The sequence below is a fragment of the Diorhabda carinulata genome, chromosome 3, assembly GCF_026250575.1.
Source record: "Diorhabda carinulata isolate Delta chromosome 3, icDioCari1.1, whole genome shotgun sequence".
In the NCBI taxonomy this organism is placed as follows: Eukaryota; Metazoa; Arthropoda; class Insecta; order Coleoptera; family Chrysomelidae; genus Diorhabda; species Diorhabda carinulata.
This window is the reverse complement of record NC_079462.1, coordinates 15,087,392-15,101,727: the sequence shown is the minus strand read 5'-3', so window position 1 is coordinate 15,101,727 and position 14,336 is coordinate 15,087,392. Positions and strand designations below refer to the sequence as shown.

Sequence of the window (14,336 nt, the reverse complement as noted above, 5' to 3'; positions counted from 1 at the left end):
AAACATCTTTTCCCTTTCCTCAAACCTCAAGAGGAAACTTAATTTCCCCAATCGGTTGCTAGCGACGGCCTGACATTAGGTGAAACAATCTCTTTTCGACGAGATACACACCAAAAGGAAACATGGAAAGAGTCTTAGTGCATTCGAGCTGCTTACTGGCTGGGGGTTTGAACTAGTGAAAATCCCCCTCCCCCCCATCTCTCTTTTGTTTAGTTTCGTCATGGATAGCCTTAAATTAAAGCAGTGCTTGCAAATTGTTCATTTTTTTCTCAAAATAATGATTCAGTTCGTCAAAATTTTCATGTGAGACAAAGAACTTATAAACATCGAAGAAGATCCAAATAAATCACGGATCTTGAAAGGATTTTTGTTTAAAAGCTCTCCGGATTAAACTCGTGTGTAATCCTGTAACCGCAGATTGGACAAATAGCTTAAAACACACAATTATATCGATATTATTACGAATTCATTCACCCATATAGACCGTGATGCAGGTACTGTACGGTAAATTAAACATTTCCAGGAATCGTATATTCTAGAATGTGATTATAGTACATAAAACGTAAAATATCGAAATTCGATTCGAAATTTTTGGCTGAATGGATACGTGAATTGTATTATTTGTAGTGAGGTTAATCTACAAGGATTTGTCGAAGCACCGTTTGATGTTTTTTATGGGAAATAGACAAAGGGTAATAAGCAGAAATCATTTCACGTTTGATTTTCATTTGCTAGAGCGGCTTAGAGCTTGGATATATACCAGAGCCCCGAAGAATAGCCGATTTAACCCCATTGGATTATTTTTTTTGAGGTTATGTTAACACATTTGTTCACATCGAAATACCGAAGACAAATGAAAGGTAAGTAAATTTATGTAACGAACTTTTCTTGTTAAACATTTATGAATAGTTACGAATTTTGATTAGAATTAGAAACCACAGGTCTCAAAAATACGAAAGAAAAAACTATGTAGCTCCACTTAACAATGAATTTACCGATTTACCGATTGAGAAAAATAAAATGGCGGCGTGTACAGCTATGGGGGTGTATTCCAATCGAGCTTTATCGATTTGTTTTTCAGTAACTTCGGCTACAGCTTGTTTAGCGGCTATATCGTTGGATAAAACTTTCGAAGAACTCAAAATTTGAACGGCGGTTTCGTCTTCCAAAATATTACCTTGCGAAGTACTCAATACCATTAAGATTTTGTCTTCGATTTCTTTCAACGCCCTTAAAACATCCGATTCAAAAATTTATTACTTTACTGTCAAATTAAAATTAACCTTTTATTTTCCGCTCCCTGTATAATAAGAGAATTCTTTTCGGCTTCCAAGTCCGGACGTTCTTTGGCGACTGTTATACCAAGTAATTGATCTTCTAAGCCAACGCTAGTTATCATAAAATTGACTAATGTCACTTTGACAGCTACTTCGGGTAAGTAATGAGGATTCCTCAATTTCGTCGTTATATATAGCCTGAAATTATTTGTTTGTGATCGAAAATTTTGTATTAGATTTCAAATTTTGGCATATATACATATATAGCAAAAATATTTTGTACCAGGTGAAAACGAAAAGTTCGTCCAGCATATATCAGGAACGAATTATACATATACTGGTTTAGTTCACCACCCGGTATATATATGGAAGAAAAATTAGATCTGAAAGGATCTTACTTGAAATCTGGACTGTATTCTACAACGGAATCACCCAATTTGAGACATAGAGCGCCGCTTTGTTTGAAAACTTGTTGGGCCAAAACCGGTTCCAATACTGGGTCCATTTCTTCACCAATATTTTCAAGTAGCACCTGAAAATCAAAAAATTAAATTCTGATATATTGATTGGGGAGGGGGGTGAGTTTGGAATATATTGTATTTTATTACCGGTTGCCCGAACTGTATAGCATTTTCCAAAATTCGTACGTAATCGGCTTGATTCAATCTGATTATAGCTAAATTTTTCGATTTCTCCATATTTTTTATCCATTTATTAGCCTGCCCTTGTGGATCGATCATCAAAGCGTATCTTCTAGCATTTCTGGAATATAAAAATTGGAAAACTCCAATTCCAAAGTCTCAATATACATAAAACACTCAGAAGCCTCTTAAAACTAGCCAAGAAATATCAAAGTTGACGTAAGGATTCTAGAATTGTCTAATTTATAGAACAGTCATAAACCAATCTACAAAATGCTAGTTGATTTAATCTATAGCATTAGAAGCATTTTAAAACCCGCTTCTTTTTAATCTAGCAGTGAAAAAAAAAGGTTTTAGCCACGTCCAAAGGCTAACAGACAAAAAAAATTAAGCCAGTTGACGTACGGATTCTAGAATCGTCAAATTTAGAAAACAGTGATGGACCTATCCACAAAATGCTAGTTGATTTAATGTACAGCCTTTCAAAACCCGTCTCCTATTAATCTCGTAGGGATAAAAAAGGTTTTAGCCACGTTGAAAGGCTAACAAACAAAAAATTTAAGCTAGGAAACATCAAAGTTAACGTTCGGATTCTAGGATCGTCGAATCTATAAAACAGTCATAAACCAATCTACAAAATGCTAGTTGATTTAATCTATAGCATTAGAAGCATTTTAAAACCCGCTTCTTCTTAATCTAGCAGTGAAAAAAAAGGTTTTAGCCACGTCCAGAGGCTAACAGACAAAAAAATTGAAGCCAGTTGACGTACGGATTCTAGAATCGTCAAATTTAGAAAACAGTGATGAACCTATCCACAAAATTTTAGTTGATTTAATGTACAGCCTTAGAAGCCTTAATCTAGCAGTAAAAAAAAAGGTTTCAGACACGTCCAAAGGCTAACAGACAAAAAAATTGAGGCCAGTATGATAAACCAATCTACCAAATGCATAGCAAGCATCGATCTGGTATACAGATGGTTCAAAGTTAGCCCAAAAAGTTAGATCAACAATTTTTGCACCAATATCAATAAAGCAATTGTTTCATTTTCTTCTAGGGTCCTTGAAGGCTATTACACGTCCAAGATACTATGGGAATTCTAATAGCACTAGATACAGATCTTCACTTCAGGCTTCTCAACCATTCAGCTTAGAAGCCTGAGGAGCTTCTCTACACTTTCTTTTCATCATAACTTCTTAAAATCACAAACATTGAAGAGTTTTTCTTGAATAACATTCGACATATAAACCATATGTATTCAAAATTAATATGAATCGATAAATAATCATTGCGTTGGGCTATGAAAGGCTATAAATATCAGATTTAACTTACGAAATGATAATGCCGTTATCGATACTGAAATTATCAGTCGGTAAACCGAAAATATTCCACGCCCTTATAACTACGGGATCTCCCAATACAGCAGTCAATTGAAAATCTCTCGAGCAAACTATTCCGAAATCGATTAGAGCCGATACCCATTTCTCTATCTGCCTTTGTCTATATTGCAAAGTAAACGGACCCAAATAAGCGACGACTCCAGCCGCAATCAAAATATCACCTAAAAAAATTTTTTTCTCAAGTAAAAAAACTTATTAGTACGTCAAAAGAAAGAGCAGATTAAACGGATTCACCAAGAATCATTCACCATGAAGCACTCATCAAATTCTTCTTTTACCAAAGAAGAAAGGACTATGTGAGTCCCAATACCCATGCTCCATCTCTTGAGGACTTTCCAAATCGTATCCTATGATGCGAAATGTCGCGCAAAGCTTCTATCTAACAACTGCGAAAAGTTCAGGTCTTCTCCAAACTGATGTTTTTGCTTTTATCTAAGTGTAAAAGTGTTTTCCACGAGAATAGCCCCATGATAAAAACGTTTGAGCTGCTCTTTTATTTGATACACAGTCAAATTTCATGATTACGAACACCAAAATCGAAGAAACAAGCTCAAAATTTGAGAAACAGACTTGTTACCTGTTAGTATGAAATATTTTTCCCCGAGATCTTTAGCTATCTGTCTCCATCTAGATTTTTCTCCACCCAATCCACCAATTAACTCTTCCGCCCTTTGTAATTTCAATTGACAGAGATTCACTTCATCTGTCAAAGTCTGAAATAACGAAAACGTTTAAATGTATACTAATAAAATTTGAATATAGTTTCACCTGGAATTTTTTCTTTTCTTGTTCTAATTTAGCTTCGAGTTTGGCGACTTTTTCTAAAGCTTCGCGCAATTGTCCCCTCTTTATTTCCAAATCGGCCATAGCCGCGGCTAATTGACCTTCGGCAATAGCTAGCGCCGCTTTTTTCGGTGCCACGACTTTGGCGACTTTATCGTATTTCGAAATAGCGATTACCCATTTACATAAACCTAAAAAACGTCAATATAATGCACCTCAAATCAATTTTACCTATACAATGACGTCATACCCAACATACCGACATTTAACGATATTAAGAAACACAAATGTTTGATGATGGTTGTTTAACAAATTTAAAAAAAAAACGTCATATATTCAACATTTTGAGCACCAAGAGTCAAGTCGACTTCTTCGACGGTTATACGGATCATAATTTATGAATCCTGGTTGCCGTAACCTCTCCTGTCATCTTGCGTCATCTTGGGAGCTAGTTTCCCGATTAAATCCCAATGTTTTGATTGTTTTTTGATATATCGTGTCCACCGGTGGATCCATGCTCTGTAGACTATCGACGAAATACGCTCAAACAACTTCGCAGTAATGGTTCTACGATTGAGCTCGATTTCTAGAGTCGGTAATGTTTTTACGACAAAAATTCTATGTTCCTAGCTATGACCAACGAGATTTTTCGAAATGCCTACAGTTTTAGCTATTTGGCGCGTCTTGAATACGAAATTGGTGGTTTCCTTTCCGAAAAACAAAACTACAAGTCCGATCCGGCAGAAACTTCAACAATAACTTGCTCTTCAGGTATTTTGAAATGGTTAAAATGTAGTGCATCTTGAAATAGATGTCTGTCAATAGGAAATCGTGGATTTTCATCAAGTTTTCACCCGTGGTAGCCATTCCCGAATCACCTGGACATGACTCTTTGAAGATGATGATATGAAGATCATTTTTGACGGTTAACTTGATCCGTCAAAACTTGATCCGACTGAAACTTCAACAGTAACTTGCTCTTCAGGTCTTTTGAAATAGTTAAAATGTCAAGCATCGTGATAAAGAAGTCTGCCAATAGGAAATCGTGGATTTTCATCAAGCTTTGACCCGTGGTAGCCATTTCAGAAGCACCTGGACATGACTCTTTAAAGATGTTGATATGTAGATAATTTATTCTCAACATCTCAGCTTCATAGAAAGTAAAATAGAGAGCATAGAAATATTTTTTTTACCTTCTGCCGCTGTCGAAGCAGATTTAATTTTATCGGGATCAAAATTTTCGTCGTTCAAAATTTGATGCCTCAATTTATCCATTATCCTCGGAGGGATGTTGTCCTTATCGAAAAGAATGAGACTTTCCAAAAATTTAATATCGCTGAGAACTTTCAGAGAAGGACCCCAATAATCGTCCACTTGACCGATACCACTAGGAGCTGGAACCCTCTGTGGTTTCACGTCCTGTTGAAATATTTTACGTTATAATTAATTGTCATTAATAAGAGATTGCGAGTAACGAAAAAAACGATCTTCCCTTGAAAAGATAAATGACGAAAATAACGAATTTAACGATTAGTAAAAATACAACGAAGATTTCTACTAAACAAGCTCAACTACCGCTATCTGTAGATCAGACCAGGTACTTTTGGAACCATATGATGATTACCTTCAATATACAAACTGCTTCCATCACCAGCTTCACTCCTTTCGGTGGATTCTTCATAGTTTTAACAACGCTAATATCAGCAGGAGTTAGAGTGTTCAAAGCGGCCAAAGCGGCGTTCAAAATAGGCATAGCTTCGGCTAAATTAGCATCGCAATCGTCTTTAATAGCTTGCGCTTCTCTAGCTTGTTCGTTAGCTACCGCTTCGTCTTCTTGTATATGTCTGGCGACTATATCGGCTTCTTGAGATTCGGCTTCGACGATTTTCATAGTTTCTTCGACTTTAGCAGCGGCTACGACCAATTGGGGTTGTAGCGCTTCTAAAGCCGCCTGCATAACTGCCACTTCGGCGCCGGCGCTCTCCAATTTTTCCAAACCGATTTCGTATCTTTGTTTACCTTGAAGAACTTCCCTGTTAACCAGAAGATTGATTGATCAATATCAAATTCATGCAGGTATAATTATATTAAATCAAACTACAAAAGTTAACCCTATCACATTTTATTTAATCCCTGTTCAACGAAATTATACTATTCGTTAATTGTTTTTTCGTGAGCGACAAAATCGATTTGCAATCGCGAGTCACCGTCAAAAAAAACTAAGCACGAAATTTCATTTTTCGGAATGAAATTTGGAAACTTATCAAAATAAAATAAAAATCTTGAGTCAAAAAGGTCTCAAAGTAACCCCAACTCAAGTTATTGGATAGTTTCGACGAGACATTTGCGGAATATTGCGATTCGAGTCGATTTTTATTGCTCACGGATGCACGTAATAAACAACTTACTTTCTTTTTTTATATAAAAATGTTTTAAAAGTATTTATCATTTCTAAATACGACGTGGGGGTTACGTAATTATGTCTATTCAATCTCATAAAAAATTCGTCTGATAATTTTTGAGTGGACACGTGAAATATTTGACACATATCGATGCAAACTTCCCGTTCTGTATCTGTGAGTTCGATTTCGCTTAAAAATCTGGTAGCTACGGCTAATAAAGCATCTTCGGGCCAAGCCTATAAATAATTTCGTATAAAAAAAAATTATCCCATCGATTGCGCCATGTATTTACCTGAAACCAATCGATAGTACAACAGTTTACCAAAGCAGGGAATTTTCTAACTCTAGTCCTGAATCCTTCACCTATAGGACTCATTGTTAAAATCAAATGCAATTGTTCTCGAGTGATTTGTACGAAAAAATTAAATAGAGCCGGAGGACTTCCGTCCGTTTGTAAAGATTTATCTCTTTGTCTATCCAATTGTCTCATTTTTTCGCAAAGTTCCAATTTTTCTTCGGTGGTGAAAATATTTGGCACCTCGCCGGAATTCATCAAGTTACTAACGTCTTCCAAAAAAGCTTCTTCTTTTATTTGGGTATCAGAAAACAAGAAAACGCCTAAAAGGTAACCAGAAGATTGATTGATCAATATCTAATTCATGCAGGTATAATTATATTAAATAAAACCACAAAATTTAACCCTATCATATTTTATTTAATGTTTATGTCTAACTAAATCCCAAACGGCGTTCGATATACGTGATATCTTGATAAAAACTCTTCCGAACAGGATATATATAGGGCGTGTGTTCTTTAAAAATCATCCCGTTCTTTCAGCATTTTTATTTACTAAAAATGTAGTAGCTCCATATCTTCCTTCAAGGTTTTCCCATACAAAATTCAATACTTAGTGACTACGATCGTTAAATACAGTGCTGGGATTTCGCTAAGTTTGTAAACTCTTCAATCCAAATCGTTTTTCGTCGTAGAATCAACCCCCGGAGGTTCTCCAGCCATTTTAGTCAAATAGTGTCCTATTTTTAATGACTAATACCCTTCGTAAACTCTTGAGAATTTTGCAGCGTTGCCAAACCAAGTTTTTCAAAGTGATTTCATCTATTTAGTTCTTCATCCTCGTTGTCCACGTCTATTGTGTTTCCTGTTGTAGTTGTCGACTTGAATGTTTTCCTGGGGCTCTTTTCCATAAAAAATTCAGTTCTGGGATTTTGCTAACTCGTAAACTCTTCGATCCAAATCATTTTTGGTCGTAAAATTAACCCCCGGAGATTCTCCAGCGATTTCAATCGAGTGGTGTCTTATTCTTAACGACTAATACCCCTTCTAGTCTCTTGAGGACTTTGCAGCGTTGCCAAGTCTAGTTTTTCAAAGTGATATCATCTAATGAGCTCTTTGTCTATGTCTATAGTGTTTTTTTGGTTAAAATTTGTACATTCTTCTTTTCTATCAGTAGTTATCGACTTCGAGACATATTTTCTTCAGCCAGGTTTAAAGTATTGACTATTGAGATTGCAATTTGCAATATTTTCTTCAATTATAAGTTCTCCCGGGGATCTCCTCCGTATAATCCTTCTGGCACTTTAGGTATGTTCTCCCGGGGATCTTCTCTGTAGAATTCTTCTGGTAGATAGATGAAGCAAAGAAAGCGATGTACTGAAGTCACTGCTCGAGATAATTTAATAAAAAAAAAATACTGACCATGTAAATCTGACGCGCTGGCTTTTCTCAATATAGCTTTGACATCTTCCCTCCATTCGTTAATTCCGTATTGTCTGGTAATTTCCACTTGGAACAGATCGTATTCCGCAATATGTGCAGCCAATCTCGTCAACGATTGTCTTCCCGATCCTCCTACACCGACGCACAACCCGTGACTCCTCGGTGATTTCAATATCCTACATATTTTCGATAAATGTTCAATCGCAAACCTAAAACCAACTTACTTTATAATCAAAATCGAAGCATAAACTCAAATTTCACCTGAATAATACCAAATTCATGGGTTTCTTCGACATATTATTGAATTCAGCTAAATAACCTTCGACTATGGCGGTAAGTTGTTCCAAATCTAGTACTTCGATGTAATGTCTTTGATCTGCTTTTGGATTAGCGAAATCGCAGTACAATAATCTCCGTAAATCCATTTCATCAATCTATCATCAAAAAAAATAAATATATCAACAACAATTAATTTTATTTCATCATCATCTTCTAACCGGATAATTCGGTCTCTTCAATCTAGCGAAAAGTTCGTCCATGTCTTCTTCCAGTTGTTGTTTACACACCACTCTTAATTCTTGTACTATCCAAGTTCTATCGGCATCATCAACGAGTCTATCATAATAAACTCTTAGTACTTCGTGCACCCATAACCTTTTTATAGCCATGAGATCTTCCATGGCTTCGGGAACGGAAAGTAAAACACCCTGTAAATCATATTTCGTCCTGTAGCAGATTTTTTTTCCAACACAATCTACATACTCAATATAAGGTTCGAAATAAGTATGAAATAAAGTATTTTCCATTTGTAGAAGCTGTCCACGTTAAGATAAATGATTCCCCAACCATTATCATCACTACGTTTATAAACTTAGTGCATACAAGCTATGATTAGTATTGGTCTTCATAGATTTTGAGAAGACGTTCGACGCCGTATGATCCTAAGAGTGTCCACAAGCAGATGAATCCTGGAGCTTTCCATAGGCGTCTTAGAGAAAACGTTCAAGTAGTACAACGAGAATTGATATCTATATGTCTAGTTTAGTACTTCCAGATAAAATTGACCAGAATTCAACTTTGCTTGAACAATCTATCGTTCAAACAGCCTCTACCAGCAGTCATGACTCACCAGGAAACTGTGACATGAAGAAACGTCTCGATTCTGCCGGGAGATCTCTTCGAAGTTGGTTTCCATCTATCGACGTGGTTTCTCCGTGGTTTCGATCTCCATATTTTTAATTTTTCACATTTTCTAGCATCGCTGTTAGCGAAAAATGCCTAAGAAGTCATCGATAAATCCTTCAGCGTTAACTGATTGCGTCAACTCCAAGTCATTAAATGACAGCTGCTACCAGCAGTGACGCACCAGGAAACTATGACAGGAGTTCATGAAGAAACTGGTTCATGCAGCTAGGAATAATAACGCCAGGTCATTAAATGACATAAAATAATTCCTGTCAAACAATGCTGGTAGATTGATTTCTCTGGCACACTTTTTATAATAAAAACTTAAAGATGAAATTACAATTATAAAGTTTTGTAAAAAAAAATCTCCTCACCTGTATTACCCTTGAGAAGTCTCTCAAATTGAATAGGTAGTGGGATTTAGCTGGAGTCGGAAGCAAATTCAAACGGGCCTGCTTGTAAACCTCCAAAGTTGCATAAACTATCTGTTCTATGCACGGATCGAAATCTTTGGAAAATCCTCTGGAACGAAATGAAACAGTAAAATATTGGGTTTCAACGAGGTCCTACCAACTCCCTAGATCATCATCGGAGCGGTCGACCAAATAAAGTCACGACTCTAGAAATACTGAGGAAAATACACCGGACGATCGTCGATTGAAAATCGCGAGCTTGCAAACATAGTAGGCGTTTCAAAAAGTGCATATTAACCGAAAATTTGGACTCGTCGAGGAAGCATTTGCTCACAATGGAGCACAACCACCTTTGTGAAGATGTTTCCATCGAGTGTTTCACACGGAAATAAAGCAGTTTCATAACCATGGATGAAACTTCACGCAAAAAACAAAATAGGAATCAAAACAATGAATTGGAAAGGGAAAAGCTGCTCTAAACGAGTCGAAGATAGTCCCATCTGCATAGCTTCGGGTTTTTAGAAAGCGCGCGGGATAATTGCAACGTTTTTGACTAATAAAAAAGTATTGTTTCATCAGCAGGTTCCACATCCGTTAAAGCATTTGCCAAAATTGATGAATCAAAGTTTGAATTGATACCTCATACAACCTATTCGCCAGATTTAGCTCCCTCAGGTTATTTTCTGTTACCAGACTTGTTCGTCAAATATTTTGCAGCAATGAAGAGGATCTTAACGATTTTTATCATAAAAAGGTTGGGAAATGCTTAATTTTGTGATTCGATTTAAACATTATGAACTTTTCTTTAATTACAACGGAATTATTAAAAGTAGAGCCAAATTTTTTTGGATAATCAATTTTTGCTCAATATTGACTATAGATTCCTCCAGAATTACTAAATTGACTTTTTCTAATATACAAGACGTATATTAAAAGCTAACGAAAAGGTATCAATCATCGGATACAGACGTAAAACTTGAAAAAAAAAATTATTTTATCTGGTCCTATCCTGCGAAAAAGTTTTTTTTCTATGGAATTAAATCGACGCTCGCTTCGTTTGACCTTAATAAGATGAAAAATAACTTTTAGTAAAAACGTAATAATGTCGAAATAAACTTCGTGTTTTGACATATCGTCAAGGACGCTCGGAATTTTAATGAAAATCCATGAGTTGTAGTCTACAACGAAAAACAGAGACGTATATTTACCATGGGGTGAAAAATATCAAATAATTTCGATTTCGATACAATTCTTAATATGCATCACTCAATAAATCGTGGGACTGACACACAGATGGCGTTGCTTCTGTCAAATCCATTTGACATTTATGTAGTAGGCGATAGACTATGTGTCAAATTTCATGATATTTCGATTAGTTAAACAAAAGTTACAGCCATTTAAATGAAGCTACTTTTGTTATTTGACAAACAATTTAGTGCGTTAAATCATCTTCAGTATTCGATTAACAAATCGATCGCAACGATTGTTAAATTGAACGAATTGCTTCATCATCCACCGTATAATCCAGATCTAGCCCTCAGTGACTAACTGGCTATTCGCTGATTTTAAAAAAATGTTCGCCCGTAAGAAATTTAGTTCAAATGAAGAAGCAATTCTCGAACTGAAAACCCAAGAAAAATCAACGGTTGAAAAGTGTTTTGCTAAGATTAATCGATGCGAAATGGTGATGTGCTTGTAGATGACACTCTCAAGAGTAGAAAACGTCCAAAATTTTTCTATGTACATGGTATTATATCCGTCAAAACAACGCACTTAGTTACAAATCAATTAAAACAAATTTGGATGAATTGAATCCACCGTATTACCATATTTGATTCTCATCGACTTTTTCCCGTTCCCAAGCCTGAAGAGGATGCTTTTTAAATATGAATAAGCAAGAAAAGGAAAGATTTTTTTATATATTCCTATACGAAATACGCAATTTTTTATTTAGATGAATTTTTTATCAAAATGATCTTTTATGGAAAATCTGCGATTATTTTATACGAAAAAAAGGCGTTTATGAAGGATACTAGAATATTTCGCTTTTCGTAACAATTCTATACGTTCAAAATTATTTTTCAAAATTTTTATGATAACCCAAGTTCCAACAAGGTTCTAAATATTATTTATCATGCAATTCAAAGTGAATTTGCTTTGGTTTCTACGACATAAAAACGCATCCATAGAAAAATATAGTGTGCAACACGTAAAAAAACGATGTATTTCTACGCCATTCGATACGCGGCAACGAAAAATTCATAATCTTGGAAAAACCACGTAATTTTAGTATTTTAAACTAATTTTTAGTTTCCTCACCTGGTATCGAGGTGCCAAAGCATTATCCTGCTGAAAATATTCACCAAAACGGAATCCTGAAACTCGTCGATACACAAATGAACAAAATGTCGAGAAAATCGTGGGGTTATGGTATTTCCCCCACCGCCCGGCGGACACATGGCGCACATAAACTAAAATAACAAAAATTTTGTTTTTCCGAGGTAAATTTGGAAAAAGAATCGTTACCTGTATATCAATTAACTTCATAGGGATTATATCCTTAAGGTCATACCACATTTCGTGGTCGAACCATTGCCTCAACAATTCAATTGGCGGTTGAGCGCCGTAGACCTCTTTAGTTGGCATATTAACATCATCAACAAAGATGACGCATTTCTTTAATACCGGAGGACCGAAAACCCCTAAAAATCGATTCAAGATCGAGATTACAACATAATAATCCGGTGATGTGAAAAAAATTTTCTAATACGACCCCTCGATTCTGAGTTATAGGCCTTTAAAGTTTCGAAGTAGAAACTAAATTGTTATTTACCTTTTCGTCTTTTATCTAATTTCGCCATTACTATATTTTGCGTTTGATTAGCAGTCGTTTGAGCAGAAAAATTTATGAACAAAGGTATATAAGTTTTACTGTTTCTTTTCAAAAGGAAATCCTACAAAATACAATGAAGTTTGAACGGATCTGGTTCTAAATGCCAATTCAAAATGATTATAACAATTAATATTTAAAGAGTGCCAAATAAATGATATTTCTTTTTTAATTCAACAATCCCTAACTGAAACTGTCCTTTGATGTATCTTCTTCCAACTAAAGAGAAACCGACAGTTTTGGGCGAGATTTGTCACAAAAACCATGCAAATAAACGATTCCCTTCACATTCATTCAATTTTCTAGCTTTAGATCCATTTCTTTGGTACATAAACTTTAGATACTGTAAACCAAATGATAAAAACTGTTGTAAACGTCTACGATAAGCTCAAGTTGATCCCCACAGCGTTTTGAACCTTCCACATCTCGATCTTCATCTCAAAAATCACTGGGTAGTAGATCAGGATTGCAAGATGGAATATGTTTCGTTCCAGATTCCGAATTGAACGTAGATAACTTAACCCAGGTAATCAACATCCATGACACACCTGTTTTAAATCCTGAATTGAACAAAAACGAAGAGTATTGTTAACCTAAACTTTAAACTACGTGAACTCCTTCATGGGAATTAAGAAGCTTCAGTCTTAAATCGGATTATATCCAAGGCGGAAAAGGATTACCGATATCACAAGGCTTCATGAAGGCTACTAGGATCAAGGCTCTAGGATCTAGGATCTAGGATTTTTCGGCTACCAAAAGTTGTGCGCGCACACCAAAATCAGATTAAAAGCATCCAGGATCAAATGGAAGAATCCAATGGGATAGACCCTATTTAATTTTTAACTCACCGTGACGTATACTGATTTTCCTGTCCCCGTGGGTCCTATAACCATCATGGGTTTGTTATGTTGAACTAAAAGTTGCATTAACGCCATATTTCTAATAGTTTCCACAGTCGTTACTATAATTTGATTAACGGGAATATCTCGAGGTATTGGAGGAGCTGACATCAAATCGTCCGACCACATTTTCCATTTACCTTTACCCTTGACGACAAGGAAAAATAAATTCGGTTTTTTTAAAAAACTGCACGGTAAATCAACACTCACTCACCTCTTTGATGAATTTGTAATCGAAGCACGTCTCCCCGGCGGGCAACATGAAAATATAAGGTTTATCCGGTTTGTTGATTTCGAAAGGGTAGTTGATAGCCTCTTTGACGGCTTGATTAAAATCCTTTTCCAACAACGCCCTGAATAGATAATTAAATTTCGGTCTACTCTGTATATCGAGAGTACCGCCGAGGCCCCATATACAAGAAAAAAAAAACGATCCTTCTATTTGAGCTCGAACGTCCAAATCGGAAACTTGATCTTTATATTTTTCGTCGTAAAAGTCGTCCATGAACGTATCGAAATAGTTCATGGTCGCCTTTAACAGATTATGCTCTTGACAAGGCGCTATTTCCTGAAAAAAAATCATTTCTCTCCAACAAACGATACTAATATTAATTATTCATCCGAACAATTCATTTAACATATACTTTTTCGTAAATTAATCTTCGTATAATGGAAATAACAATTTAATGAAACTAAATTATGATCATAAAAG

General features: G+C 35.7%; 1 protein-coding gene across 1 annotated transcript in view; it reads right to left on the bottom strand.

Moving 5' to 3' along the window:
* The window catches only part of LOC130891363 (dynein axonemal heavy chain 7), a 40,666-nt gene that overhangs the window by 10,705 nt on the left and 15,625 nt on the right, over positions 1 to 14,336 (bottom strand). Inside the window, 20 exon segments of the mRNA XM_057796020.1 lie at positions 1,004 to 1,230; positions 1,284 to 1,475; positions 1,676 to 1,809; positions 1,886 to 2,039; positions 3,248 to 3,476; positions 3,893 to 4,028; positions 4,084 to 4,289; positions 5,292 to 5,517; positions 5,723 to 6,131; positions 6,507 to 6,736; positions 6,793 to 7,118; positions 8,217 to 8,446; positions 8,499 to 8,671; positions 8,735 to 8,944; positions 9,797 to 9,944; positions 12,155 to 12,306; positions 12,362 to 12,537; positions 12,669 to 12,789; positions 13,574 to 13,771; positions 13,839 to 14,192. Of these exon segments, the coding sequence (XP_057652003.1) occupies positions 1,004 to 1,230; positions 1,284 to 1,475; positions 1,676 to 1,809; positions 1,886 to 2,039; positions 3,248 to 3,476; positions 3,893 to 4,028; positions 4,084 to 4,289; positions 5,292 to 5,517; positions 5,723 to 6,131; positions 6,507 to 6,736; positions 6,793 to 7,118; positions 8,217 to 8,446; positions 8,499 to 8,671; positions 8,735 to 8,944; positions 9,797 to 9,944; positions 12,155 to 12,306; positions 12,362 to 12,537; positions 12,669 to 12,789; positions 13,574 to 13,771; positions 13,839 to 14,192 (4,231 nt within the window).